The sequence below is a fragment of the Oryctolagus cuniculus genome, chromosome 8 (assembly GCF_051225735.1).
Source record: "Oryctolagus cuniculus isolate XC-2025 breed Fujian yellow rabbit chromosome 8, ASM5122573v1, whole genome shotgun sequence".
In the NCBI taxonomy this organism is placed as follows: domain Eukaryota; kingdom Metazoa; phylum Chordata; class Mammalia; order Lagomorpha; family Leporidae; genus Oryctolagus; species Oryctolagus cuniculus.
The window spans coordinates 30,412,339-30,439,889 of NC_142874.1; the positions used below are offsets into that span (position 1 = coordinate 30,412,339).

Genomic DNA, 27,551 nt, shown 5'->3' on the forward strand with positions numbered 1-27,551 from the left:
CTCCTCCCGCCCCAGTGGCACTCACCTGTGAGGGCACGGGGGCCTGCACACAGCACAGCTTCTTGATGGCCCCGTAGAGGTCATCGCGGGTGCCCATGATGATGCACACGACCATCTGGATCTTCCCCTGCATGAAGCACAGCACAAGCTGAGTCAAGCTCGGGGGCTCTCGGGGACTCCACAGGAATCCAGTCAGGGGCTGTCTAGGAGACGGGGGACACGGACCCAGGAGAAGGTCCTGCAGTCTGAAGTAGCACTTGTGTGGCTCAGGGCTGCTCTGTGCTGATAGCTAATGTGTTGCCATTGACTACCCAGAGCTGGCTGTGATTACTGAAGATTTACTCACTAGTAGATCTGAGATGTCTGGAAAAGGAGGAGGCTTCAAAGCATGCAAGGCTTACATTACTTACTGCTTTCAGTTCTCGCCAGAGTTGTTAGCACTCTAACTAGGCAACTTGTTAGATTCATTCCACACAACTGAGAAAAAATGGGATGCAACACTCAGGACGGGCTCCGCGCCCAGTGCAGGAGGGAAGCTGCTGCCAAGTCCCTCAGTGTGCAGTCCTCACTCTAGTCAGGAGAGTTTACCACTGCTAGCAGCCTCCGTCACCCAGCCTCCTCATCCCTCACTGCTCAAGACCAAACACAGGGCCTTCCGGAGTCTAAGAGACGCAGCGCTCGGCAAGCTGCCAGCCCTCGGTGCTGCAAAACGCGTGAATGAGAAGTCAGGAACGACGGCTCCAACTCCAGACTGGAGTTAGGTCAGACTTCTCAGAGGACACATGTCCCAGAATTACATCACAGTCATGTGGCCCGCTGTGCACTGGGAGCTGATGGGGGACCCAGCAAACAGGCGTGTTTGTTTCAGGCCCTACGAAGATAATACATTTGTTTGTTTAAATCAACCTGTAAGCACACACTGCTGTACACATATGCAAATCCAGACTTGACGATGCTGGGTTCCATCTCCGGTTCACTGCAGTAGCCCCGTACAGGCCCGCTTCATCCACTGATGTTACTCTTCTATCTGATGTAGACATCGGCATTTGTGATCTCTCAGAATATATATTAAAACCAGAATGCCCTGAAGGTGGCAGAGAGACAGCAAGACCAATACAAGAAGTTTGGTAGACATTATGAATGAAACCCATGTCCACCAACATGAAAATTGCTGACTGTAGCTCTCATAAAGGAAACATGAGAAGTTATGAATGGAATGAGCTGATGTACCAAGCTGAGTTATTCCTCTGAGAGCGGACCAGAAAGTATCAACCAGCAGGCCCCAGGGAAGCTATGACACAGTGTGGCTGCGAGGTAAGGAGGAAACTGGAAACAGAACAGAACCCGAGAAAGCAAGCACACAATAGCGCTGCTATGAATGAAAGACCCAGAGTAACGGAGCAGAGAGAGAACACAATCAGATTCTAGCACTGCTCTCCTGAACAATTCTCTCCACCAGTCTGTAACTCAAGGGCGAGTGACTCCCCAGAACTTTCCATCTGCCTTTGTTCTCTCCATAATCGTCTTACTTTTATTTACTAACAGATAAGAACAGAAAGACCTCAGCTACTGAGCTGTGAGTGCTATGACCCGCTCAGCCCCAGCACCCTCGTCAGTTAGTAGGGCCCAACTGATGGGCCACCTGCCAAGTTTATCACCAAAGCAACTGGACTCTTGAGCCAGACCTCACTGTGACAGCTCAGTACTGAATCGTGCAAGATGGCACCTGGCCCAAGGAGTTGCTTTCTGAGTACAACATGTTCTACAGATAATGAACTAAAGTTACGTCAGCCTTTCTCACAGCCAATTCTGTGAGAAAAATAGTGCTAGAGTGGGAGAGAGTGCCAACATAGAATGAAAGAAGCAAAAGTAACCAACAGGCACAAAGAATACTTTTTCAGTCCAGTATTTCATGTGTACATGAGTGAGACAGAGGTTCCTAGACATCAATAACAGACAAATAACTGAGTAATTATAATCAACTATCCAAGCACTTGACAGCAGGGATCCTCAGATCCATTAGTTACCTCGACTCCCAGCATGGACTGGATGGTTCTGATATAGGTCTCGATTCGGTCATCCTTCAGTTCAACCCAAGCCGGAGGGCTCATGCGCATGCCAATGGGGCCGGCTATCTTCTCTAACATGTTAACCAGTTCTCGGGCCTGATCCGTCGCTCTCTTTGGGTAAAAAAGTGCCCAGAAATGCATGGGGATCTAGGAACAACCACAAGCTAATTTGTAATACTTCTCACAACTTAAGACATTCTAAACTTACACTCAGGAGATTTCACTCTAAAGAATAAATCATTCTTCGCTCCCTCTGCTTGAGTTCTGCCGTATCTAACTCGTATATTAACAGGGACACAGGTGATGAGCAAACTGTGGCATAATATGAACCAGCACACAGACGCTGAGAATGAAAGCTTGACAATCATGTCCACAGTCTGGATAAAAATCCCCAACACAAGGCTGCACAAGGAGAAGCCAGACACAAAAGTATACGCTTCGACTCCATGTCATATGTGGAGTACAAAAATAGCTGAAAACAATCTATGCAATTAGAAGTCAGAGAGAGGTTATTCTGTGTGTGTGTGTGTGTGTGTGTGTGTGGTGAGTGGCAAGAAGCAACTGGCAGCATGGAGGGGGAAGCCTCTGGGACTGGGAAGGCTGTTTCTTAACCTTGTTATTATACACGTTTGTGAAAATCCATCAAGTTATACACTGGTCAGTCTATCTTTTATTGTATTTCAGTATAAATTAAAAGAAAAAAGATACCAGGTTCATGAAAAACATTCAGTAATAATTACACTTTATTATTATATTATTATTATATACACATATATTAATGCAAATAGCTAATATATTAGTTGCCCTGGTGGGGCACTGTTGTAATCAAATTTGACTTCTTTCCTGGATAAAAACACCCTCCAGGAACTCTTGGGAGAAAGAAGAAAGGGAGAATGGGTAACAGGCTGGCATTTTAGGAGTTACCATAGCAACCTACTTCCTGTTCCTGTCTGAAGTTAGGCAAAGGGCTTAGCGCTAACCACTTACCAACCGCACTGCTCAGTGGTAATTCACACTGGGGTTTTACTGGGCACTTTCAACAAGGACACCCTAATTTCCACATCTATAGGAACACTGGGTCTCTCTACCCAAGTCACTTACGGTCAAGATGGAAAGGTCTCTGGTTACTTCCTTAATCCAGTTTAGATCCTGGGATGTGATAAATGAAGTATTTCTTAAATTAATTCTTTCCATGGGTAGAACACGCCCTTCAATCTAAACAGAAGATATGAAACAATTACTATTTTGAAAAACACTGCTTCTGTTCTCTTGGGGTCTGGTCATCTCCACCACAGACCCCGTCCCTATTAAAACTTTTCAGAGTAGCAGCAAGAAGCCCCTAGCAGTGGAGTCCACTCCAGTAAAAACCTGCACATATACAGACAAGATCTTAGAGGCACTGCTTTCTCTATTGAAGCTTCCAGCATGTACAAGAAAGAACTCAAAAACATTGTCTCCTTAGAACCATGGATGCAGAGAAATAACCTTTGACAACTTTTCAAATCTTCACTTACTTATTCCTACTGTGTTTGAGAGCCAGACAGATATATTCCATCTGCTGGGTCATTCCCCAAATGCCCACAACTGCCAGGGCTGGGGCAGGCCAAAGCCAGAAGCCCAGAACTCACCCCAGGTCTCCTATATGGGTGGCAGGGATCCAACTACTTGAACCAGCACCTGCTTCCTCCCATGGTGAGCACTAGCAGGAAGCTGGATCAGAAGCAGAACTCGGCATTCTGATAGAGGAGGTGTGCATCACAAGTGGCGTCTTTAAGATTTTATTTATTTGAAAGGTAGTGGTAGTATGGGGGGGGGGGGAGGGAAAGAGATCTTCCATCTCTGGTTCACTCCCTGACTGGCCACAACGGCTGGAGCACACCGATCTGAGGCTAGAGCCAGCAGCTTCTTCAGGGTCTCCCACACAGGTGCAGGGGCCCCAGCACTTGGGCCATCTGCTGCTGCTTTTCCAGGCCATAGCAGAGAGCTGGACTGGAAGAGGAGCAGCCAGGACACTTAAGCGGCACCCATATAGGATGCCGGCACTGCAGGCAGAGGCTTAGCCCACTACACCACAAGGCTAGCCTCATTATTTTTGTAAGATTTTATTTACACAAGTGGCACCTTAACTGCTTTATCAAATGTTGGCTCCAAAAAGACTAAGATTTTTTTTATCATCTTTATTTGAAAGGCAGAATTGCAGAGAGAGAGAGAGAGAGAGAGAGATATCCATCCATCCATCCACTGGTTCATTCCCCAAATGGTTGCAATGACCAGAGCTGGGTCAGACCAAAGCCAGGAGCCAGGAGCCTCTCCTGGGTCTCCAACATGCATGCAGGGACCCAAATTCTTGGGCCATTCTCCACTGCTTTCCCAGGAGCAATAGCAGGAAGCTGGATCAGAAGTGGAACAGCTGGGACTGGAACCAGCACCAGAACGGGATGATGGTGTAGCAGGTGGCACTTTACCTACTATGCCACAACACTGGCCCCCAAAGTTCTGCTTCTTTAAAATTGTGGGTTTCAGATGCCAAATTTCTTAACCCACTATGCCACAGCACCAATCCCTCCAAAGTTTTTTTTTTTTCAATACATTAAAAAAATTATTTGAGAAACAGAAAGACAGACACGTGAGACAGAGAAAAGAGTGAAGTCTCATTCACTGGCTCATTCTCAAATGCCTGCAACAGCTGGTACTGGGTCAGGTCAAAGTCAGGAGCCAGGAATTCAGTCCCGGAGCTCCTCCATGGGTGGCAGGAACTCAAATACTTGAGCTATCACCTGCTGCCTCCCAGGGTGTGCGTTACCAGGAAGCTGGAGTGGAGAGTGAAGCCCTGGCTACAACCAGGCACCCTAATATGACAAGTGGGTGTCCCAGTCAGCATCCTGATTGCTAGGACAAACCCCTCCCTGCCCCTGAAAAGTATTTTAGGGGAAAAACATCTATTTAAGGGAAAAACTGAAAGCAGAAAATTCAAGGCAGGATTTTTTAATAAGGCTAACCACAGACTAATATTTTACTTTACACAGGAAAAAAAAAGAGAAAGAAAAACATATATAACGAAAGAACAAATTAAAACAGGGAAAATATATCAGTTAGATCTAAATGTCCAAAAACAGGAAATAAGCTGATACATGAATATACGGTTTACTCTGTGATCACTAAATCCACTTTTTAACTGCACATAATACAATCCTGTTCTTACAAAAATAAACAGTAATGCATAGATCATAAAAACCGAATGAGCCCAAGCTTACCAGTAATTATCTCTACAGGAAGTGTAATTACGGAGAACTTTGACTTGTTCTGACCTCTACTGTCTGCTTTTTTTTTATGATTTATTTATTTACTTGAAAGGCAGAGAGACAGAGAGAGAGGGAGATATGGAAAGGCACAAAGAGACACAGAGAGATCTTCTATCTGCTGGTTCACCCCTAAAATGGCTGCCAATAGCCAGGTCTGTGGCAGACTGAAGCCAGGAGCCAGGAACTCCATCTGCTCTCCAATGTGGTAGCAGGAGCCCAAGTACTTGGGTCATCATCCACCGCTTTCCCAAGTGCAGGGAAAGCAACACAGTGGCGGTGTGTGGGAAGCAGAGCAGCCAGGATTCAATCAGCACTCCAATACGGAATGCCAGCATTGCCAGAGCTTAGTCCACCTGAGCCACATCAGTCCCTGTGTGCTTTTCTCACTTAATGTAACACTTTATCTACAATAAAAAAATTTAATTATTTCTTAATTTGTCTACAAATAGAAAAATATATTAACAAGGGTGTAAGAACCATACTCACATTCTTAAAAGTAACTTCTAGGGGGCAACTGGCAGTAGAAAATAAAAGCACTAAAGTACAAGTCCCTTAATTATTTTAGTCTCATAAAAGTGACCTCAGAAAATAAGTAATAACATATGCAAAGATTTAGTTACAAATATGTTCACTGCCCCACTATTTATAATAGGAAAACACTAAACTCACTTTGCATGTAAAAGGATAGGGAATTGTTGCTTAAATCCATAAGGCAGTCATTAACAATCTTTAGAAGAATGTTAACATGGAAAACCATTCAGAGTGTATCAATAAGAAAACCTTTGACTACATACCATGTGCATGCTCACACATGAGAGACTGACGGGTATTTTCCGAAATGTTAACAGTGGCAATCCTGATGTAGAAGCAACACAGGTAGACTTTTTTCTTTGGCTTATTTTTTTGCATGTTGGAATAATATTAAACAATATGAAAACTTAACCAAGGTGTTATACTAAATTAAAGAAGACACAAGGAAGGGCACTGTCACACAGAGTCCTGGCTATTCTGTATTTCTGATGCAGCTCCCTACTACTGCACCTGGGAGGCAACAGGCGATGGCCCACAGGTAGTCGGGCCCCTGCCACCTACACGGGAGACCAGAATGGAGTTGCTGAATGGAGCCTAGACCAGAATGGAGCCGAGCCTAGTCCTGCTGTTGCGGCCATCTGAGGAGTGACTGAGCAGATGGAAGACCTCCCACTGTCATTCTGTTTCTCAAATATATAAATAAATCTTCAAAAACAAGATGCAAACAAGCAGTACAATCATAATTTTACAAAAAAGTTATTCTCAGAGAAAATAATTTTAGAGGAAGTAAATACAATGAAAATATTTTTTGTATGTGCCTAAAATAAATTTTTCTGAGATAGCACCATTGGGTTTTTCTGTGTTCATATTAATTTTTTAAAAATTTTTTCCCAGAAAACTTATTTAAGGTATGCAAACTTTGATGCACTTAATAAATACAACTTTAGGAACAGTGATTCCTCCCACCGTACCCACCCTCCTACCCACTCTCTTAACCTTCTTCCTCCCTCTCCTCTTCCCATCCATACTTTTTACTAAGATCTATTTTCAATTAACTTTATACACATCAGATTTACTCTATACTGAGTTCAACAAACAATAGCATCATTGGGTTTTATCATTTTTATTTATTATTTAATACATCAATACTGTATTTTCTTCTGTACATTTTCCAATGTCTCCACATTTTCCTTATTGACTGCAATTTTAGAACTATTTTTTAACATTTACTCTTTAAAGATTATTTATTTGAAAGGTTGAGAGAAAAGAAAGAGAAGGAGCAAGAGAGAGATCTCCCACCCACTGATTCACATTCCCAAATGCCTGCAACAGTCAGAGCAGGGTCAGGATGAAGCCAGGAGCTGGGAGCTCCACCCAGGCCTCCCCTGTGGGTGGCAGGGACCCAAGCACTTGAGCCATCACCAACTGCCTCCCAGGGTGTGCATTAGGAAGTGGAGGTGGGATCTAATCTCAGGCACTTGGATATGGCCTGCAGGCATCCCAGGCAGCAGCCCAACCTGTTGCAACACAGTGTCTACCATACTATGTGTTATTTTTTGAATGAAGAAAAAAAAAAAAAAGAAACAAGGAGTCAGTACAGAGTGCAAGAGGACTACACAGTAAGGAAAGAAGTAATTATTTTGGTATAACCTCAAAAGAAAAGGGGAAATAGCAAAAATTTATCAAACACACTTGCTGTATGTCAGATAATACACTGAAATATTACCATTTAATTATTTTAATTCAACTACTACCCTTACTTTATTATTAACTTTAATTTTTTTAACCTAGAAACCTTGTATAAAGTATACAAACTTCATGCATTTCATATATACAAATTTAGGAATACAGTGATTCTTCCAACCCACCCTCCCTCCCACCATTCTTACTTCCTACTGAGATCTATTTTCAATTAACTTTATACATATAAGATTAACTCTACACTAAGAATCCAAAAAATAGTATGAAACAACAACGAAACTGTTCAACAGTCAAGACAAGGACTGTGCAAAGTCACTGCATCTCAAAGTATCAATTTTACTCCTAGAGATTACCTTTTAGGCACTGTATTTGTTGTCAGGGAGAACACATGGTGCTTGTCCTTTTAGGACTGGCTCATTTCACTTCTAAATGTTTTCTAGTTGCATCCATTTTGTTGGAAATGACAGGATTTTTTTTGCCACTGTGTAGTTTTCCGTGGTGTACATACACCATAATTTCTTTACCCAGTCTTCACCTGATGGACATTTGGGTTAACCCCATCTCCTAGCTATTGTGAATTGTGCTGCAATCAACATGGAGGTGCAAACAACTCTTTAACAGGCTGATTTCATTTCCCTTGGGTAAATTCCCAGGAGTGGGGTGGCTGGTCATGTGGTAGGTCTGCTCAGATGTCTGAGGTTTATCTCCATACTGTCTTCCACAGTGGCTGTACCAGGCTACATTCCCACCAACAGCAGATTAGGGTACCTTTTTCCCCACCTCCTTGCCAGCATTTGTTCTTTGTTGAATTCTGTAGAAAGACATTCTAACTGAAACCTCATTGTGGTTTGATTTGCATTTCCCTGATAGCTAATGATCTTGAGCATTTTTTCATGTGTCTGTTGGCCATTTAGATTTCCTCTTTTGAAAAATGTCAGTTCAAGTCTCTCCCCATTTTTTAACTGGATTTTTTCGTTGTTGAGTTTCTTGAGCTCCTTACAGATTCTGGATATTAACCCTTTATCAGCTGCATAGTTTGCAAATATTTTCTCCCATTCTGTTGGTTGCCTCTTCACTTTGTTAAGTGTTTCTTTTGCAGTGCAGAAGCCTCTCAAGTTGATGTAATCCTATTTGTCAATTTTGGCTTAGATTGCCCACACTTCTGGGGTCTTTTCCAAGAGGTATCTGCCTATGCCCATGTCTTACAGGGTTTCCCCAGTGTTCTCTGGGTAGTAGAGTTAGGTCTTTCGTCCATGTCGAGTGGGTTTTTGTGTAAGGTGCAAGGTAGAGGTCTTGACGCATACTTCTGCAGGCAGAGATCCAGCACCACCTCTTGAAGAGACTGTCCTTGCTCCAAGGAGTGGTTTTAGCTCCTCTGTTGAAGATAAGCTGGTTATACATAACTGGACTGATTTTAGTTGTTTCTACTCTATTCCATTGGTCAAACCACCTTTTTTTTTTCCCCCAGCACCAGGCTGTTTCGATTATAACAGCACTGCAGTATGTCTTGACATCTGCTAATATGATACCTCTGGCTTTGTTTTTGTTGTATAAGATTGCTTTAACTACTCAGGGTCTCCTGTGTTTCCATATGAATTTCAGCATCATTTTTTCTAGATCTGCTTGGCCCAACCAACCAAAAAAAATTGTATTTTTTCTGGTTTAGGAATTAAGGTGATGCTGGCTTCACAGTAGGAGGTGGAAGATTCCCTCCCTTTCAATTGTTTTGTATAGCTTGAGAAGAATTGGAGTTCTTTAAATGTCTGGTAGAATTCAGCAGTGAAGGGGCTGGTGTTGTGGCGTGGCAGGTAAAGCCGCCGCCTGCAGTGCTGGCATCCCCTATGGGCACCTGGTTTGAGTCCCAGCTGGTCCACTTCCAATCCAGCTCTCTGCTATGGTTTGAAAAGCAGCAGAAGATGGCCCAAGTCCTTGGGCCCCTGCACTTACATGGGAGACCTGGAGGAAGCTCCAAGCTCCTGGCTTTGGATCGGCGCAGCTCCAGCTGTTGAGACCAACTGGGGAGTGGACCAGCAGATGGAAGACCTCTCTCTGTGTAACTCTTTCAAATGAATAATTACATTAAAAAAAAAAAAAGAATTCAGTAGTGAAGCCTCCAGGACTGGGTTTTTCTTTGTTGGGAGGGTCTTTATTACTGATTCAATCTCTGTCTTGGTTATTGGTCTGTTTAGGTTTTCTGTGTCTTCATGGCTCAATTTTGGTAGATTGTATGTGTCCAGGAATCTATTCATTTCTTCTAGGTTTCCCAATTTGTTGGCATACAGCTCTCTGTAGTAATTCCTGATAATTCTTTTTATTTCTCTGGTATCTGTTATTACATTTCCTTTCTCATCTCTGATTTTATTAATTTGTGTCTTCTACTTTTCTTTTCTTTGGTTAGTTGGGCCAATTGTGTATCAATTTCATTTTTTCAAAAAACCAGCTCTTCATTTCTCTGGTTTTTTGGATTGTGTTTTAGGTTACAATTTTATTTACTTCTTAATTTTTAAAAAAATTTGAGAAGCAGAGTTACAGAGAGAGACAGACAGAGAGAGAGGTCTTCCACATACTGGCTCACTCCCCACATGGCTTCAACAGTCGGAGCTGAGTCGATCTGAAGCCAGGAGCCTCCTCTGGGGCTCCCACATGGGTGCAGAGCCCCAGGCATTTGGACCATCCTCTACTGCCTTCCCAGGCCACAGCACAGACACTGATCAGAGGAGAAGCAGCCGGGACATGAACCAGGGCTTCCATGGGATACTGGCGCTGCATGCCGAGGCTTAGCCCACTATGCCACAGCACTGACTCTTCTAATTTTAATTATTCCTTTCTCCTACTAATGTGGGGTTTCGTTTGCTGTTTTTCTAGACCCTTGAGATACATTGATAGCTTATTTGGTGCCTTTCCAATTTTCTGATGTAGGCACGAACTGCTATAAACTTCCCTCTTAAAATTGCTTTTGCTGTATCCCGTAAGTTTTGATGTCATATTCTTATCTTCATTTGTTTCCAGAAATATGTTGACATCTGATTTCTTCTATAACTCACTACTCATTCAAGAGCATGCTGTTTATTCTCCATGTGTTTGATATGTCCTAGAGACTTGAGTTGTTCATTTCCAGATTGCACTGTAGTCAGAGAAGATGCATGGTATGACTTTGAATTTTCTGAATTTGCTGACTTGCTTTATGGCCTAGCATGTGGTCTATCCTAGAGAAAGTTCCATGCGATGGTGAAAGAATGTGTATTCCGCAACTGTACAATGAAAAGTTCTGTATATATCCATTAGGTCCATTTGGTCTGTAGTGTTGATTAATTCTGTTGTTTCTTTGCTGATTTTTTTCTGTTTGATCTGTCCATTGCTGCAAATTGGGTACTGAAGTTCCCCATTACTACTGTGTGTGTGGAGTCTATGTCTCTCTTTAGACATTAACATTTCTTTTAAATAGCCAGGTGCCCTATAACTGGGTGCATATCTGCTTATTATGATCACATTTTCCTGTCACTACATAGTGCCCTTCTTTGTCTCTTTTAACAGTTTTTTGTGTTAAAGCCTATTTTGTCTGATATTAGGATGGTTATATCAGTTCCCTTTTTTTTGGTTTCCATTAGCATGGAATATCTTTTTCCACCTTTTTTAAAAAAAACCCAAAGATTTATTTATGTATTTATGCAGAAGGTAGAGTTATAGAGGCAGAGAGAGGCACATAGACAGGCACAGAGAAATCTTCCATCTGCTGATTCACTCCCCATATGGCTGCAATGGCTGGAGCTGGGCTGATCTGAAGCCAGGAGTCAGGAGCTTCTTCTGGGTCTCCCAAGTGGGTGCAGAGGCCCGAGGACTTGGGCCATCTTCTACTGCTTTCCCAGGCCATAGCAGAGAGCTGGATCGGAAGTGCAGCTGCCTGGACTAGAACCTGTGTCCATGTGCAAGCGACGACTTTACCTGCTACGCCACAGTGCCAGCCCCTTTTTCCATCCTTTCACTCTCAGTCTGTGGATATCTTTGTTGTTAAGAAGTGTTTCCTGTAGGCAGAAAAAATAGATCTTGTTTTTCAAACCATTCTGCCAGTCTGTATCTTTTAAATGGAAAGTTGAGGCCATTTTCATTCAAAGTTACTACTGGTCCTAACATTTTTGCATAGTTACTCCTTTTATTTACTTTGAATTTCCTTTGTACTTTTACCGGGAGATTTTTCTACCTTCACATTCTTTCATAGTGATGGCCATATTTTTGTGTGTAGCACATCCTTAGCATCTTTTGTAAGGCTTGGCGGGTGGGACAATTTCTTTCAATTTCCGTTTATCATGGAAGGTCTATTTCACCTTCATTCATAAATGAGAACTCTGCAGGGTGCAGTATTCTGGGCTGATAGTCCTTTTCTCTCAAGACTTAGAATATATCTCATCATTCTCTCCTAGCCTGTAGGGTTTCTGATGAGAAGCTGGCTGTGGGTCTGACTGGAGGTCCTCTGAAGTAATTTGGTGCTTTTCTCATGCACATTTTAGAATCTTTCCTTTAGGTTTTTCCTGTGGAGAACTTGACTGTAAAGTGTCAGGGGGAAGATCCTTTCTGGTCATGTCTATCTGGAGTTCTATGTGCTTCCTGTACTTGGATATCCCCTTCTTTCTCCAAATTGGAGACGTTTTATGTAATTATTTCACTAAAATAGGCCGTCTAATCCATTCTCTTTCCATGCATTCCGGAATTTCTAAGATTCAGATATTGGGCCATTTGATAGTATTCCATAAGTCTCAAAAACTGTTTTTAATTTTTTTTTTTTTGGTCTGACTGTAAAGTTTCCAGAGATTCACCTTCTAACTCAGATATTCTTTCTTCTGCCTCACTGAGTCTGGTGTTAGGGTTTTCCACCACATTTTTTATTTGATCTACTGAATTCTTCATTTCTAATATTTCAATCTGATTTCTCTTTAAAAATCTCAATTTCATGGGAAAATTTTTATTCATGTTATGTAAGGATTTCTTAAATTCATGAACTTGCTTCTCATTACTTCCAAGTAATCCTGTGATTAATTTTTTGAATTCTGTTTCTCGCATTTCATCAATCTCTTCATCTTCACATTCCACTACTATAGTGTTGTGGTGTTCCTTTAGGGGTGCATCATGTTGTCGTCCTTATTCTTGTTTCTTGAATTTCTGGGTTTATTTTTAGGGATTTGTGGAGATACTTGGTTTTTCTGTTTGTTTGTTACTCTGATGACTTTTACCTTTGGTCTATTCCTCTGTGGCTTAGTGGAGTGTCTGCTCTCTCTGTGCATACCCAAAGGCATGTGCTGGGTGTGGCCAGGGAGCTCTGGTTAGTGCTCCAGGGTGAGGGGAGTGTCCAAGGTGAAACTCAAGTTGGGTGCTGCAGAGCTCTGTTTTCATCAGAGGGGAGGTTTTGATCAGCTGTACTGGTACAGTCTAATCATCACCTCCCCGCCTCCAAGGTGACCAATGCCCGGATGCTAGCCTCAGTGGGTGTGATATTCATACGCACTCCAACAAGGACCACCCAAAGGATCTGTGCAGTCCTCAGTATGAGCATAGATCCCATTGCACTGACCCACTCCGGGCAATCAGGGAGCCCCGCCTGTTAAACAGAGGCAGAGACTCTTCCAGATGCAGCCGCTTGTGGGTACTCGGTCCAGGTAGCCTAAGTACCAGAGCCTGTGACGTGCTGGGAGCCTGGGGGCACCTCACAGTCCTCTGTGAGCACTCAGACTTGTCAATCCTCCCAGCCAGACTCAGGTGTCTCCTCTCAGCTGGTTGCTGGGCGCACGGACTGAAGCTTGCACAGCTGTTACATGTGTCCAAGATGGCGCCCACCCTATCTCTGCTAGTTGCAGGTCGCTGCTGCCAAGGGGGCGGTGAGATAGACGTGCCCCTTTTCTCCCTCTAGGTTGGCAGGTACACTGTCCCCCACAGGGTCCAGGCTGGACTCATGCCAGGCTCTTCCCGCAGCTTTATCACCAGTGGCTTGGGCCGCTGCTGCAGGCCAGCACTCACCTCATCTCCGAAGCTGGTGCTGGGGCTCTCGGCTGCTGGGGCCAGTGGTGTCTGTGCTCGTGCTACGCGTCTGCACCCTCCACGCAGACCCACAGCATCTCTCTAACTTCCATGGAGTTTCCACTGCAGTTTTCCTGCTAACCCTTCCCCAAGATTACACTCTGCACCACCTTCTCGTAGACTAGAGCAGTAAGCTCCCTCCCTTTCCGCCATCTTGGAACCCCCCCTTACTTTACAGACATGGAAATGCAGAGGTGCTACATAACTTGCTCAGAGTGAGGGTTCTCTGAAAAGTTCATAGAAAGTGAAATTAAAGGTGAGTTCAAGGACAGGCGTTCAGCCTGGAGTTGAGACACCCACATCCCACAGTGCAGTTCTCTGGGTTCAATTCTACGCTCAGGCTCCTGACTCTGGCTTCCTACCAATGCAGACCCTGGAGGCAGTGGGGATGGCTCAAGTAATCGGGTTCCCACTGCCCGCCTGGGAGACTCGGGTTGCATTCCCAGTTCCTGGCTTGGGGCCAGCAGCCAAGCCAAGATTCTGGAGAGTGAACCAGCAGGCAGGAACACTCTCTACTACCCACTCTAAATACATTAATCCTCTTCAAAAAGATAAGCTTATTTGTTTATTTTGAAGTCTAAACATATGGGAATCACTGAAAATACACATTAAGAAAACCTATACGTGGATTTCAAAACACTGTTGCACCCAAGTAAACTCATCTTTTAATTCCATTTTCCCATAAACCTTATGAAACATCCTTATAATCAAAGTGGCAAATGGTAGAATTAAAATTTGAAGTCCCAATACCTCTCCACCAACCCCGCTGTCTGCCCTATGGAATACATCAGCACAAGTCAACAGCCCACTCAGGCAAGCCTCAGGAAGAAAGTGCCCCTAGATGATCACATCTTACAAATGCAAAATTCTTATGGAAAGAACAACAGTAGTTTAGTCAAGGAAACACAGGGTAATTATTTGGGGGGGAAACTTGAAAAGAAAAAGGAAAGACATATAGCACCTTAAGAATAATTGGGGGCCGGCGCCGCGGCTCAATAGGCTAATCCTCCACCTAGCGGCGCCGGCACACCAGGTTCTAGTCCCGGTCGGGGCGCCGGATTCTGTCCTGGTTGCCCCTCTTCCAGGCCAGCCCTCTGCTGTGGCCAGGGAAGGCAGTGGAGGATGGCCCAAGTGCTTGGGCCCTGCACCCCATGGGAGACCAGGATAAGCACCTGGCTCCTGCCATTGGATCAGTGCGGTGTGCCGGCCGCAGCGCGCAGGCCACAGCAGCCATTGGAGGGTGAACCAACGGCAAAAGGAAGACCTTTCTTTCTGTCTCTCACTTTCAACTCTGCCTGTCAAAAAAATAAAAATAAAAATAAAATAAAAGAATAATTGGGGAGCCCAGCAGCATTGTAGCCCTTCAGGATAAGCCTCCACCTGCGGCACCGACATTCCACATGAGAGCTGGTTTAAGTCCTGGTTGCTCCACTTCCAAGCCAGCTCCCTGCTAATGCACTTGGGAAAGCAGCAGAGGGTGGCCCAAGTGCCTGGGTCCCTACCACCCACATAAGAGACCTGTATGGAATGCCAGGCTCCTGGATTTGGCCTGGACCAACCCTGGCCATTGAGGCCATTTGGGGGAATCAATCAGTGATGGAAGATATTACCTCTCTCTAATGCTGCCTTCCAAAGAAATCTCTCTCTAAAAAAAAAAAAAATAGGTATAGGGACCAGTGCCTGTGGCTTAGTAGGCTAAGCCTCCACCTGCAGTACCAGCATCCCAAATGGGCACCAGTTCGTGTCCCAGATGCTCCTCTTTTGATCCAACTCTCTTCTACGGGTTGGGAAAGCAGGGGAAGATGGCCCAAGTTCTTGGACCCCTGCACCCGGGTTGGGGACCCAGAAGAAGCTCCTGGCTCCTGGCTTCAGATGGGTTCAGCTCCGGCCATTGAGGCCAGTTGGGGAGTGAACCAGCAGATGGAAGGCCTCTTTCTCTCTCTTCCTCTCTATCTCTTAAATAAATAAAAAAATCTTTTTTAAAAAAGATATAATTAGGGTTGGGACCCTGAAAATAAGCAAATGTTAGTCAAAATTCCTTTTGCTATTTAGCCAGAAATGAGTACCTCCTTCTCTTGGGAAATGATACTAGCAAATTAAGTCAAGACAATTTAAGAACCATGACTGGAATCGAGAAACAAAAAAACAAAACTAGAATGTAAGAACAAAGCAAAGCTTCGAAAGTCAGAGTACATCAGGAAGTCATTATCCAGTGTCACGAAGCTCTGAACCTTTGGGTACACTGTCTGCTACCCCACCCATCGCCTGGTTTACCTTATGCACATCCTTTTGAAGACAGAGGCCCCAGCGTGTCAGCTCACTGTTGGCTGTCTCATTCTTCGAAATTCTCTGTAGCAAGCATTCTAATGCATTGTGGTGCTGCTTTGGGCTCAGGTTGATCTGCTGGGTCAAATCCTAAACAGAATCCAAATGGGGAGAGTAAGTTTTAAGTATTCACTTCTCCAGTTGAGGGTAACAAACCCCAATGTCACTATGATGCTATCAGGAAGCAGCACTCAGGCTTGCAGTCTAGACTGTTCTGTCCTACATCTCAATGCCAGGTTTCCATTCCCAGGACTGGCTCCTGACCCAGCTTCCCACACTGGGAGACAGCAGTGATGGCTCCAGGAACTGGATTCCTGTCACCCAAGTGGGAGACCTAGATTGGGATCCTGGCTCCTGGCTCCAGTCCTGGTCCAGCCCGGGCTGTGGTGAGCATTTGTGGATTAAACCACATGACAGAAGCTTTGTCTCTCCAATAAAAAAAAAAAAATTGTTTCCAGAAGAATCTCCTTCCCACTGAAACCATCAGAAACTTTTAAATATCGCCAAGGAAAATATCTCAGGAATACAAATGAGGTAAAAAGTTAAAATTTACTAATAAAAGAATTTTAAATATTATTGATGCTTCCTTGTGACATCTGAACTTTCTATCTTTCTCAAAGTGAATTTGAAATTCCAAGATATTCCATGAGACAGGAGCAAAAGAGACTTGATTTAAAATTAAAGAGACCTGTTTAAAATTTGCGAGGAGAAATATCACAGGCCAGTCATCCAGCTTTACATAACAGAAAAGTATCTTCACTTTTTTAAAAAAGATTTATTTATTTATCTGAAAGAGTTACAGAGGCTGGTGCTGTGGTGTAGCTAGGGTAAAACTGCTGCCTGCAGGGCCAGCATCCCATATGGGTGCCGGTTCGAGTCCCAGCTGTTCCACTTTTGATCCAGCTCTCTGCTATGGCCTGGGAATGTAGTAGAAGATGGCCCAAGCCCTTGGGCCCCTGCACCCACTTGGGAGACCCCGAGAAGCTCCTGGCTCCTGGCTTCAGATTAGTGCAGCTTTGGCCACTGAGGCCAATTGGAGAGTGAACCAGTGGATGTAAGACCTCTCTCTCTGCCTCTCTTTCTCTCTGTGTAACACTGACTTTCAAATAAGTAAATAAATCTTTTAAAAAAAAGTTACAGAGAAGGAGAGGTAGAGGCAAAGAAAGAGAGTGAAAGTAAGCTTCTACCCACTGGTTTACTTCTCCATTGGCCAGGTCAAAGGGAGGAGCCAGGAGCTTCTTCCAGTCTCCCATATGGGTGCAGGGGTACTAGGACTGGGGCTATCCTCTGCTGCATTCTCAGGCACATCAGTAGGGAGCTGGATCAGAAGAGGAGTATCCAGGACTATGGGAGTAGTCCATATGGGATGCCGGTGTTGCAGGCGGCAGCTTTACCCACTAAACCATAGCACTGGCCCCAACTATCTTCACTCTTAGGCTTTATGTCATGCTATGCTAGCCATTCGGTGCCACCATGATTTGCCAGTGTTTGATGTATAGCAGGTGCCTGCTCCATGTGTAACTGAGAAGTATCTAACAGGTACATGAAGAGTTGGAATCACATGGTGAGTTCTTTGTTGTTTTAGGACCCATGAACTGTATGGCCACGGTTCAGTAAGTCCACGAGGTTACAAACAGAGCACTGTGACCATAAAATTATTAGGCAACTGGGAGTCATAAGGAAGGGGACTTGACCCACACAGTCAAAGCAGAAGGACTGCAAAGCAAACATGACTGAAATCTCCTCCACGAACTTTGAGCCATACTTCAGGCTCATTATGATGTTAAAAATCCTATCTATGTGGCATAAGGGTCCAGGACGGACAAGGGCTGGAAAGCGAGGCAGCAGAGCGCGGCTCTTCCAGAACAGGAAGACAGCATTTGTGGAGGTCCAGCACCCACACCACCTGCTGCACGCTGCCCACCACCCCTCCCCATCTCTGCTCTCGGCTCTGTCCTACGGGAGCTGACGCAGCGTCCCCAGAGCCTCAGCACCCCATCCATGGCCCCTGACTCGTTGGTGGTGTGCCCCATTATCTCTTCCACACCTTCAAATAAACCGAAGGTTTAGAGAAATGTTAGAGTAATGCCCCTCTCTCAAAGAACCTCATCTATGGTCCCATGACCAGTCTACAATCAGCCATCTACTCAGTGAGGATGAAGACAGAGTTGTTGGTTTCCTCTTGCCTTACAATTCAGTCCCTCAAAGGGAGCTGCGATGTGCCTTTACACACTGGCGTAGAAAGAGACAGGTAAGACGTTTCACAGAGAGGAAGGGTAGGAGCTGAAGAACAGATGTGTCCAGGTAACAGTTCAAGCCAGTGTCACAGCCGGAACTGGCCTGGCTCTAACTCAAACTGCCATCCAAAACGCCGCTGCTCAGAGCAGGGGCTCCCTGCCGAGAACAGCAGACTCCAACCTTCATGGCTCTGAAGTCCTTCTTCATCTTCTCTGGGATTCCAGTCATGAAGGAAAGCTCAGGCAGCAGCAGGATTTCACCTTTCAGCAGCTTTGGGGAAAGAAGAGAGGGCAAAGTAAAGGAGTAGAGAGAGGATGCGTGGTTCCTTGACCCATATGAGATGTGCCACAGCCCAGGGCTGGCCCTCAGTGACCCGACTTGTACACTGAGGAATCTAAAACCCTGGAAATGAGGGCAGGGGATTCGAGAAGCATTTTCCTGTGCTCAGTGAGAATACATATAGCCTGCCAAATTGTGGAAAGGGGCATATATTGAAATTGTCCAAAGGAAATGAAAACTAGAAAAAAAATTGTCTCTCTTAGACCTCCAGACAATGGTAGGAATACAGCTGATGAGGTTGTGTGTCTCTACCTCATCTTACTCCGCTCTTCCTTTAGTCTTAGTAGCTCAGCACAGGGGAGACAGGAGACAAGAGACTTCCCCCAGCCTGTACCTGTCAAAAGAAATGTCTATACTCCCGCCCGAATGAACCCAAAGCTTTAATCCTGAATCACAGGAAGCTATCCGTTCCTTCTATCCAAACTCTCAGGTGGCTAGTGAGCTCCTCCTGTAGGGACCTGAGAGACAAATGAATGGCACAGCCACGAACAGCCTTCCCCAACTGTGCTGCAGTCACTGCTCTCCAGCTCTCACAGAGCTGATGGACAGATGAAGACCGGGGTGGGAAGTGCAAGCTGACCCCACTCACCATGCCATGGTTATTCTGTCTCTCACTGGGCCTGTGAATCAGCAGTGGCTGGTCCTCTTCCTTCACCGTGATCCCGTAGTTTTTGCTAAAGCAAGGTGGAGGCAAGAAAACATTTCAAAAGCGACATACCATAGCAACACAGTCCAAGTCTCTTAACAGGACTGAGGTACACATCCACATAACAGCCCTGTCCAGGATCCATGGGAAAGGTCATAATATATTTGTAAGTGGGAAAAGCAGACTCATATTACACCACCAATTAAGCAGAAGAGCAATAAGGCTAAATTACAGGGTGTAGGGAATGGAGAAGTAAAATGAGACACATAACTTGAATTTTGTCTCTCCAAACGGACACCTAACAGAGTCAGCACAAGACAATTCAAAACCCTGAGACCAATTTATATGCAGTAACTTTCAAAGGCACTAAAAGAAAATTGTAAGGGTAATATATTCAGGTCAATTCCCACCAATGAACACATCCAACATCACTAATTCAAGTGCTGTGGAAGTGTCAGGCTGAGTGCTGTCACAGAGCTCAAACACCCTGCTGAAGGATGGGGCCCGACTCCCCCGCCCTTCTCCTACCTGTAGTACTCCAAGAACGTGATCTCCTTGCCGTCAGACATCGTGAAGCTGTCTTTGGGAGTCTTATTCCAATCCACATCATCAATGCGATAGGTACGATTGTTGTATCGGGTGATAACAATATTGCCCACCAGCAGCTTACTACACTCATCCTGGAAGTTTTCCTTGTTCTGCTGATACATGGCATGCCTTTGAAAAGGAAGAAAGCCCTGTGGGTTATGTTTGTTTACACAAAGAAATAATACCGGGATGGAAACTTAAAAAATAATAATTTAGGGGTCTAATCACAGTGAGCCTGTGGCACCACAAAGCTCCAACTGTGTTTTCTGATAGACTTCTTGATTTCTTGATGCTTTTATTTTTTAAACATAAAACTGTCAACAAAAATAGTGAAATAAATCATTAAGAGCAGCAACCACATATTAAAATATTCTCTGTCTTCTTTAAGGTACTTTTATTAAAACAAGCACTGGTTTTCATCATTACTAGGATACAGCTACAGGAGGCACAGTGACAGTATTCTTTTTAACTGTATTTGCTGGAGGAAAGCACCAAACCTGTACCTATCAGAACATACTTGGTAAGATGCTAAAGATGAAGAACGAGATAGCCCACACAGACACCTTGCGGAGAGTGCCATGAACAGGCAACGGAGGAACTCACAGAAACCACACGGAAAGACACGCAGGGAGCCAAGGAGTGTCAGAGGCAGCTGATGGCTGGAGGAGGAACCTGCCCAGCAGACCGGCTGGGGCTGGGGAGTGAGCAACAGCCCAGGCAGAGGAAGGTAGGAAGGGGTAATCTCGCAGTTGCAGTCGGGAAAGTCAGTGGGAAAATGGAGTAAAAACTGACGTTTATCCTGGTACAGACTTCTTCAAATCCATGCAGAGTTTTTCCTAATACATATTTTCCATGAGATTTACAAAAATCACTTAGCACTGTGATAGAACTGGGTGTTTGCCTTATACATTGTTGATGGGATGTAAATGAGTTTAGACACTGTGGAAAACCGTGTGGAAATTTCTTTTTTTTTGACAGGCAGATTTAGAGAGAGAGACAGAAAGAAAGGTCTTCCTTCCGTTGGTTCACCCCCTAAATGGCTGCTATGGCCAGTGCGCTGCGCCGATCCAAAGCCAGGAGCCAGGTGCTTCTTCCTGGTCTCCCATGCGGCTGCAGGGCCCACGCACTTGGGCCATCCTCCACTGCATAAAGAACTCTGACAACTCAATCATAAACACACAAGCCGATTAAAAAATAGGCAGAGGATCTAAGTAGACATTTCTCCAAAGAAGATACACAGATTGTCAACAGGGATATGAAAAATACATGGTATCAAGGGTCACCAGGGAAATCCAAACCCAAATCACAAGAAGGAAGCACCTCACAATGACTAGCATAATTAACAAGTGTTGACAAGAAGGCAGACAAACTACAATCCTCATATACTGTTGAGTGGGAATGTAGCCTGGTATAATAACTGGTCAACGGTCTGGCCACTCCTTAAAAAGTTAAACATACACCCTATCATCTGTTCCTAGCATTTCTGTTCCTAGATAGCTATGCAAGAAAACTAAAAACATATAGCCCAAAAATACCACACACCAAGGTTCATAACAGCATTAATCATCATAGTCAAAAGGTGAAAACAGGGCCAGCTGTGGTATAGCAGGTGGGGCCACCGCCTGCAGTGTTGGCATCCATATGGGTGCTGGTTCAAATCTCGGCTGCTCCACTTCCATTCTGGCTCTCTGCTGTGGTCTGGGGAAGAAGAAGATGATCCAAGTTCTTGGGCTCCTGTACCTTCATGGGAGGCCCAGACGAAGCTCCTGTCTCCCGGCTTCAGATCAGCACAGTCTGGCCACTGCAGCCATCTGGGAAGTGGAGCAGCGGATGGAAGACCTCTCTCTCTTTCTCTCTCTCTCTCTGCCTCTGCCTCTCTGTAACTGCCTTTCAAACAGATGAATAAATCTTAAAAAAAAAAAAAAAAAAGTGAAAACAACCCAAATTTCCATCAACTGATGGAATGGGTAAACAGAAGTCAGTATACCTGGGGTCGGCACTGTGGCAAGCAGGTGAAGGCGCTGCCTGCCAGCTCGGCATCCCATATGGGCAATGGTTCATGTCCCGGCTGCTCCACTTCCAATCCAACTCCCTACTATGGTCTGGGAAAAGCAGTGGAAGATGGGCTAAGTGTTTGGCCCCTGCCACTTATGCAGGAGACCTGGATGAAGCTCCTGGCTCCTGGCTGTCTGCAGAATGAATGAGTAGGTGGAAAATGTCTCTGTCTCTCCCTCTTTTTTTTAAAGATTTACTTATTTATTTGAAAGAGTTACACAGAGAGAGGAGAAGCAGATAGATAGGTCTTCCATCCGATGGTTCACTCCCCAGTTGGCCGCAATGGCCAGAGCTGCGCCGATCCGGAGCTTCTTCCAGGTCTCCCACGTGGGTGCAGGGGCAAGGACTTGGGCCATCTTCTTCTGCTTTCCCAGGCCATAGCAAGGAGCTGGATCAGAAGAGGAGCAGCCGGGACTAGAACCAGTGCCCATATGGGATGCCAGCGCTTTAGGCCAGGGCATTAACCCACTGTGCCACAGCACCAGCCCCTCCAACTCTTTCAAACAAATAAATCTTTTTTAAAAATATGGTAATATCCATTCAGCAGACTAGTATTCCATGATAAAAAGGAATAAAATATTCTTACCTATTACTACACAAATGGATTTTGAAAACATGATGTCAGGTTTATCTGAAATGTTTGGAATATGAAATTAGTGGTTCCTGAGGTCTAAGGGGGCAGGATAAGAAATTGGAAAGTGATGGCTAAGAATTGCAAAGTTTCTTTTTGAGATAACAAAAATGTTCTAAAATTGACTATGGTGATGGATGTACAACTCTGTGAATCTGAAAACCACTGAGCTTTAAATGGGCAGACTGTACAGTATGTGAAGTATATCTCAATAAAGCTATTAAAAAGATGAGGCATATTCACATTACCTTACATATATATTTATATTAATAGATCCATCACCTTAGTTTCTATGGGTTGAGGACTTGAGGGAGAGGGGCCAGCGCTGTGGTGTAGTGGGTTAAGCCACTGCCTGTGATGCCAGCATCTCATATAAGCAACAGTTAGTATCCTGGCTGCTCCACTTCTGATCCATCACCCTGCTAATGCCTGGGACAAGCAGCAGAGATGGCCCAAGTGTCTGGGCCCCCGGCACACATGTGGAAGACCTGGATGACGCTCCTGGCTTTGGCCTGGCCCAGCACTGGCCAGTTCAGCCATCACCAGGTGGGAGATCTCTCTCTTTCTCTGTCTTCTCCCTCTCTAACTCTGACTTTCAAAATAAATTTGGGGCTAGCGCTGTGGCGCAGCGGGTTAACACCCTGTCCTGAAGCACCAGCATCCCATATGGGCGCCAGTTCGAGTCCCAGCTGCTCCATTTCCGATCCAGCTCTCTGCTATGGCCTGGGAAAGCAGTAGAAGATGGTCCAAGTCCTTGGATCCCTGCACCCATGTGGGAGACCCAGAAGCTCCTGGCTCCTGATCAGTGCAGCTTCGGCCAGTGCAGCCAACTGGGGAGTGAACCGTAGGGTGGAAGACCTCTTTCTCTCTGCCTCTCCTCTCTCTGTGTAACTCTGACTTTCAAATAATTAAAATAAATCTTTAAAAAAATAAAATAAATTAATAAGTCTTTTAAAAAGAGACTGACAGAACATGGGAGGCTTAGCTGGGTGCCCCTGGTTTGGTCTCACACAGCTGCAGGCATCTCCAGGAGCAACCGAGGATGTTTCTAGACTCGCTTCAGTGCACTGAGCAGCAGTCTGCTGTACGGATTTGTCACCTTTTGCTTACCCACTCATCAACTGATAGAATTTCAGGTTGTCTCCACATATTGGCTATTTTGAATATTTTATGCTGTTTTGAACCTTGGTGCACAGTTTTGTTTCTTTTGTTTTGTTTTGTTTTTGGCACCTGGCTTCCCCCAGGGTGAGTACTCAAGTACACAGCACGGCAGGGGCACACCATACTGAAGTCCCAACCTCCACACTAGGGAAGAGGATCACACAGAGGCGGCCACGTTAGGTACTGGGAAACAAGGACGCCCTCCTTGACCCAGGTCTAGTCAGGCTCTTCTGAATCCCCTTGCCAACCAGGCTTCTGTGAACAACTCTCGACTGACTGATCTAGCAAGAATGGCTCTCCATATCTGGTCCAAGTCCTCATTCCCCACCACCCTCCCAGGGATACGTGATTACCCTGGCCTGCAGGTACAAGGAATTCAGTCAGGTCAGTTCAGCAGAAATCCCCTGCCTGCTCAAGTTTCCCACTGATAACTCTCCACCCGCTGAGCTCCACTCTGCCTCTGGGCTCTCAGCACCACTTCCTCCTTGGGGCTGTATTTGGAGCTAAGTCTAATCCCTCTCCCCAACTACACATCCCCCCTACCATGGTTCTGACATCTACAGTAATGTGCCTGAAGAAAGTCTGCCTTACTTTTCTTTAGTATGTGCCATGACCATTCTTTAACAGAAACTCTACCTAGATACATTATAATAGCAAAATTTCTGAAAACCAAAAATAAACTTTTTAAGAAAATTAGAGAAAACAATTAACACTGGTAGCTGATTTGTCAATGGAAACAATACAAACCAGAAGATAACAAAGTTTTCAAAGTGCTTAAAGAAAGTAACTGCCAAATCCCAAATGCTATATTAAACACAAGATAAAAAGATGGTTTTAGATAAAAACCAAAGGAAGGGGCTGACGCTGTGGCCTAGTAGGTTAAACATCAACCTGTGGTACTGGCATCCCATATTGAGTCCTGGCTGCTTCACTTCCAATCCAGCTCCCTGATGATGGCCAAGGAAAGCAGGAGAAGATGGTCCAAGTACCTGGGCCCCTGCAACCACATGGGAGGCCTGGAAGAAACTTCTGGCTCCTTGCTTCAGATCAGCCCAGCTCCGGCTGTTTTGGCCATTTGGGGAGTGAACCAGCAGATGGAAGACCTTTCTCCATCTCTCCATCTGTAACACTACCTCTCAAGTAATAAATAAATCTTTAAAAATAAATAAATAAATAAACTGAAAAAATTTATCAACAATAGATTCCCTCTGTAGGACATACTATCAGTCATTTTTAAAGCTTTATTTATCTACTTATTTATTTATTTATTTATTTATTTGAGGGACAGAGTTACAGAGAGGCAGAAGCAGAGAGAGAGAGAGGTCTTCCATCTGCTGGTTCCCTCTCCAAATGGCCACAACAGCCAGAACTGAATCTATCTGAAGCCAAGAGCCAGGAGCTTCCTCCAGATCTCTCACATGGGTGCAGGGGCCCAAGGACTTGGGGCATCCTCTGCGGCTTTCCCAGACCACAGCAAGGAGCTGGATGGGAAGTGGAGCAGCCAGGACTCGAACCAGTGCCCAGATGGGATGCTGGCGCAGCAGGCTGGGGCTTCAGCCCACTGTGCCACAGTGCCAACCCCGAAACAAAGCTTTTCTTAACTTCAAGAAAATAACTGCTCTGGATTTATCAGGGAAGCAAAGCCTGGTTGAATACAGCTGGTGGGAAAATCAACTGAATAAATCGTATACAGGGTAATTTGTCATAATACATTTAACTATCATATAAACATGCAACTCCTCCAGATAGTTCACTGCAAAGGAAATTAAAAGGTAAATTTATTATAACATAACAATTTTTTAAATCCATTATTTTTTTATAGTAAGTTATTTCTCATGGACTTTTTAAAGACCTCTCATATGCATGGATTTTAAATATTTGCACCAAAATAAACTTATTTTTTAATTCCATTTCCCAAAAAGTTTTAAAAATTTTTAATTTTTTTTTATTTGAAAGGCAGAGTAACAGAGGGAGAAAAAGAGAGGTCTTCTATCTGCTGGTTCACTCTCCAAATGGCCACAACGGCCAAAGCTGGGCCATCTGAAGCCAGGAGCTTCTTCCAGGTCTCCCACGTGGCTGCAGGAGCCAAGGACTTGGGCCATCTTCCACTGCTTTCCCAGCCCACAGCAGAGAGCTGGATTGGAAGTGAAGTAGCCAGGACTTGAATCAGCACCCATATGGGATGCTGGCCCTGCAGATGGTAGCTTTACCCGCCACACCACAGCACCAGCTCCCAATATTTATTTTTATTTGGAAGAGAGAGACAAGGAGAGATCTTCCATCTTCCCATTCATTCCCCAAATGGAAGCCATGGCCTGGGCTGGACCAGGTCAAAGCCAAGTCAAGAAGCCAATCTGAGACCTCCTACGTGTATGGGAAGGACCCACTACCTAGGTCATCACTTGCTGCTTACCAGGGGTGGCGTCAGCAGAAAGCTGAACGTGCGCTGAGACTTGAACTGCACTGCACTCCAAAATGGATACCGGCATCCCAAGGGAAATCTTTGCTGTGCCATACACCACCCTCCACAAACTTTCTGAAGTCTCCCTGTGTATTTAAAAGCCTCTAAGATGTTCAGTTTTTTCACCAAATATACTGTCGTTAAAACCAATAAAAGCGAACATGCACTTAAGATTTCACACAAGCATTAAAAATTATACACATCGGAGCTGGCGCTGTGGTATAGTGGGTAAGGCTGCACCTGCAAAGCCGGCATCCCATATGGGTGCCAGTTTGAGTCCCAACTGCTCCACTTCTGATCCAGCTCTCTGCTATGGCCTGGGAAAGCAGTGGAGGATGGCCCAAGTGCTTGGGCCCCTGCACCTGTATGGGAGACCCAGAAGAAGCTCCTGGCTCCTGGCTTTGGATCGGCGTAACTCTGGCTGTTGCAGCCATCTGGGGAGTGAACCAGCAGATGGAAGATTTCTCTTTCTCTCTCTCTGCCTCTCCTTCTCTCTGTGTGTGTAACTCTGACTTTCAAGTAAATAAATAAATCTTTTAAAAAATTATACACATCTATATTTACTATAGTTATACATACATACATTGTACATTATTAAACAAAAACTCAGAGTGTGTGTGAATATCACACCAAGTCTTTTTTTAAAAAATCATTACTTATCTTGATCCACTTAAAAGGCAGAGAAACTAAGAGAGACAGAGACAGAGAGAGGGCTTCCACCTGCCAGGTCACTTCCCAAATGCTGATGCCCGCCACAGCCAGGACTGGGCCAGGCTGACACCAGGAGCCCAAACTCCATTGGGGTCTCCCACATGGGTGGCGGTGGCAGGGACCCAAGTACCTGAGCCATTAGCTGCTGCCTCCCCGAATGCATCGGCAGGAAGCAGGATCAGAAGTGGAAGAGCCACAACTCTAACCAGCACTCTGATACGGGAATACGAGCATTCCAAGTAGCCTCTTACCCTGCTGTACCACAACACCCACCCCAAACCAAGCCTTCTTAAGCACAGATTTAAGTAAAATTCTTCAGAACATAGCAGACACATACTCAGATGCCCATCTCAGCAGGTCCTAGGGACATTGCGTTCTCTCAAGCCGTTCTACAGTTAGAAGACCACACAGAACAATGTCTGATCTGAATCACCCCCGGCGACTACTAGACCCTTCAGAGAACTACCAGCATGCTCAGGGTAGATCCCATCGACACTCACATGACATCCAGCACGGAGTCATTCCGAATAACCTTGTGGGAGACATCAGCCAGCAGGAAAAGGCCTCCATCCGTCCTCCGGATGCTAGCTGCATAGCCTGGCCAGATCTGCAACCTAAACAGAGACAGGCAGTCTTTATACCCCAAGGATCTAAGCAGAGGGCAGACCCCACACTGCCCTTCCCTAAAAACAGGGACAGAGGCCTAGGAAAGGCCACTGTACATTTG

At 45.0% G+C, this 27,551-nt stretch overlaps 1 protein-coding gene across 4 annotated transcripts in view; it reads right to left on the bottom strand.

Moving 5' to 3' along the window:
* The window catches only part of PIWIL2 (piwi like RNA-mediated gene silencing 2), a 91,312-nt gene that overhangs the window by 45,057 nt on the left and 18,704 nt on the right, over positions 1-27,551 (bottom strand). For 3 of the 4 annotated variants that reach the window (XM_008249876.4, XM_089302222.1, XM_089302223.1), the window contains exons 10-17: positions 27,325-27,438; positions 19,746-19,934; positions 19,161-19,245; positions 18,413-18,502; positions 15,944-16,084; positions 3,171-3,284; positions 2,028-2,216; positions 26-127 (exon numbers count right to left, since the gene is read on the bottom strand). In XM_008249876.4, the coding sequence (XP_008248098.1) occupies positions 26-127; positions 2,028-2,216; positions 3,171-3,284; positions 15,944-16,084; positions 18,413-18,502; positions 19,161-19,245; positions 19,746-19,934; positions 27,325-27,438 (1,024 nt within the window). Of the gene's footprint in view, positions 1-25; positions 128-2,027; positions 2,217-3,170; positions 3,285-11,260; positions 11,626-15,943; positions 16,085-18,412; positions 18,503-19,160; positions 19,246-19,745; positions 19,935-27,324; positions 27,439-27,551 lie in introns of those variants that run through there. The other variant, XM_089302224.1, reaches the window with a different exon arrangement.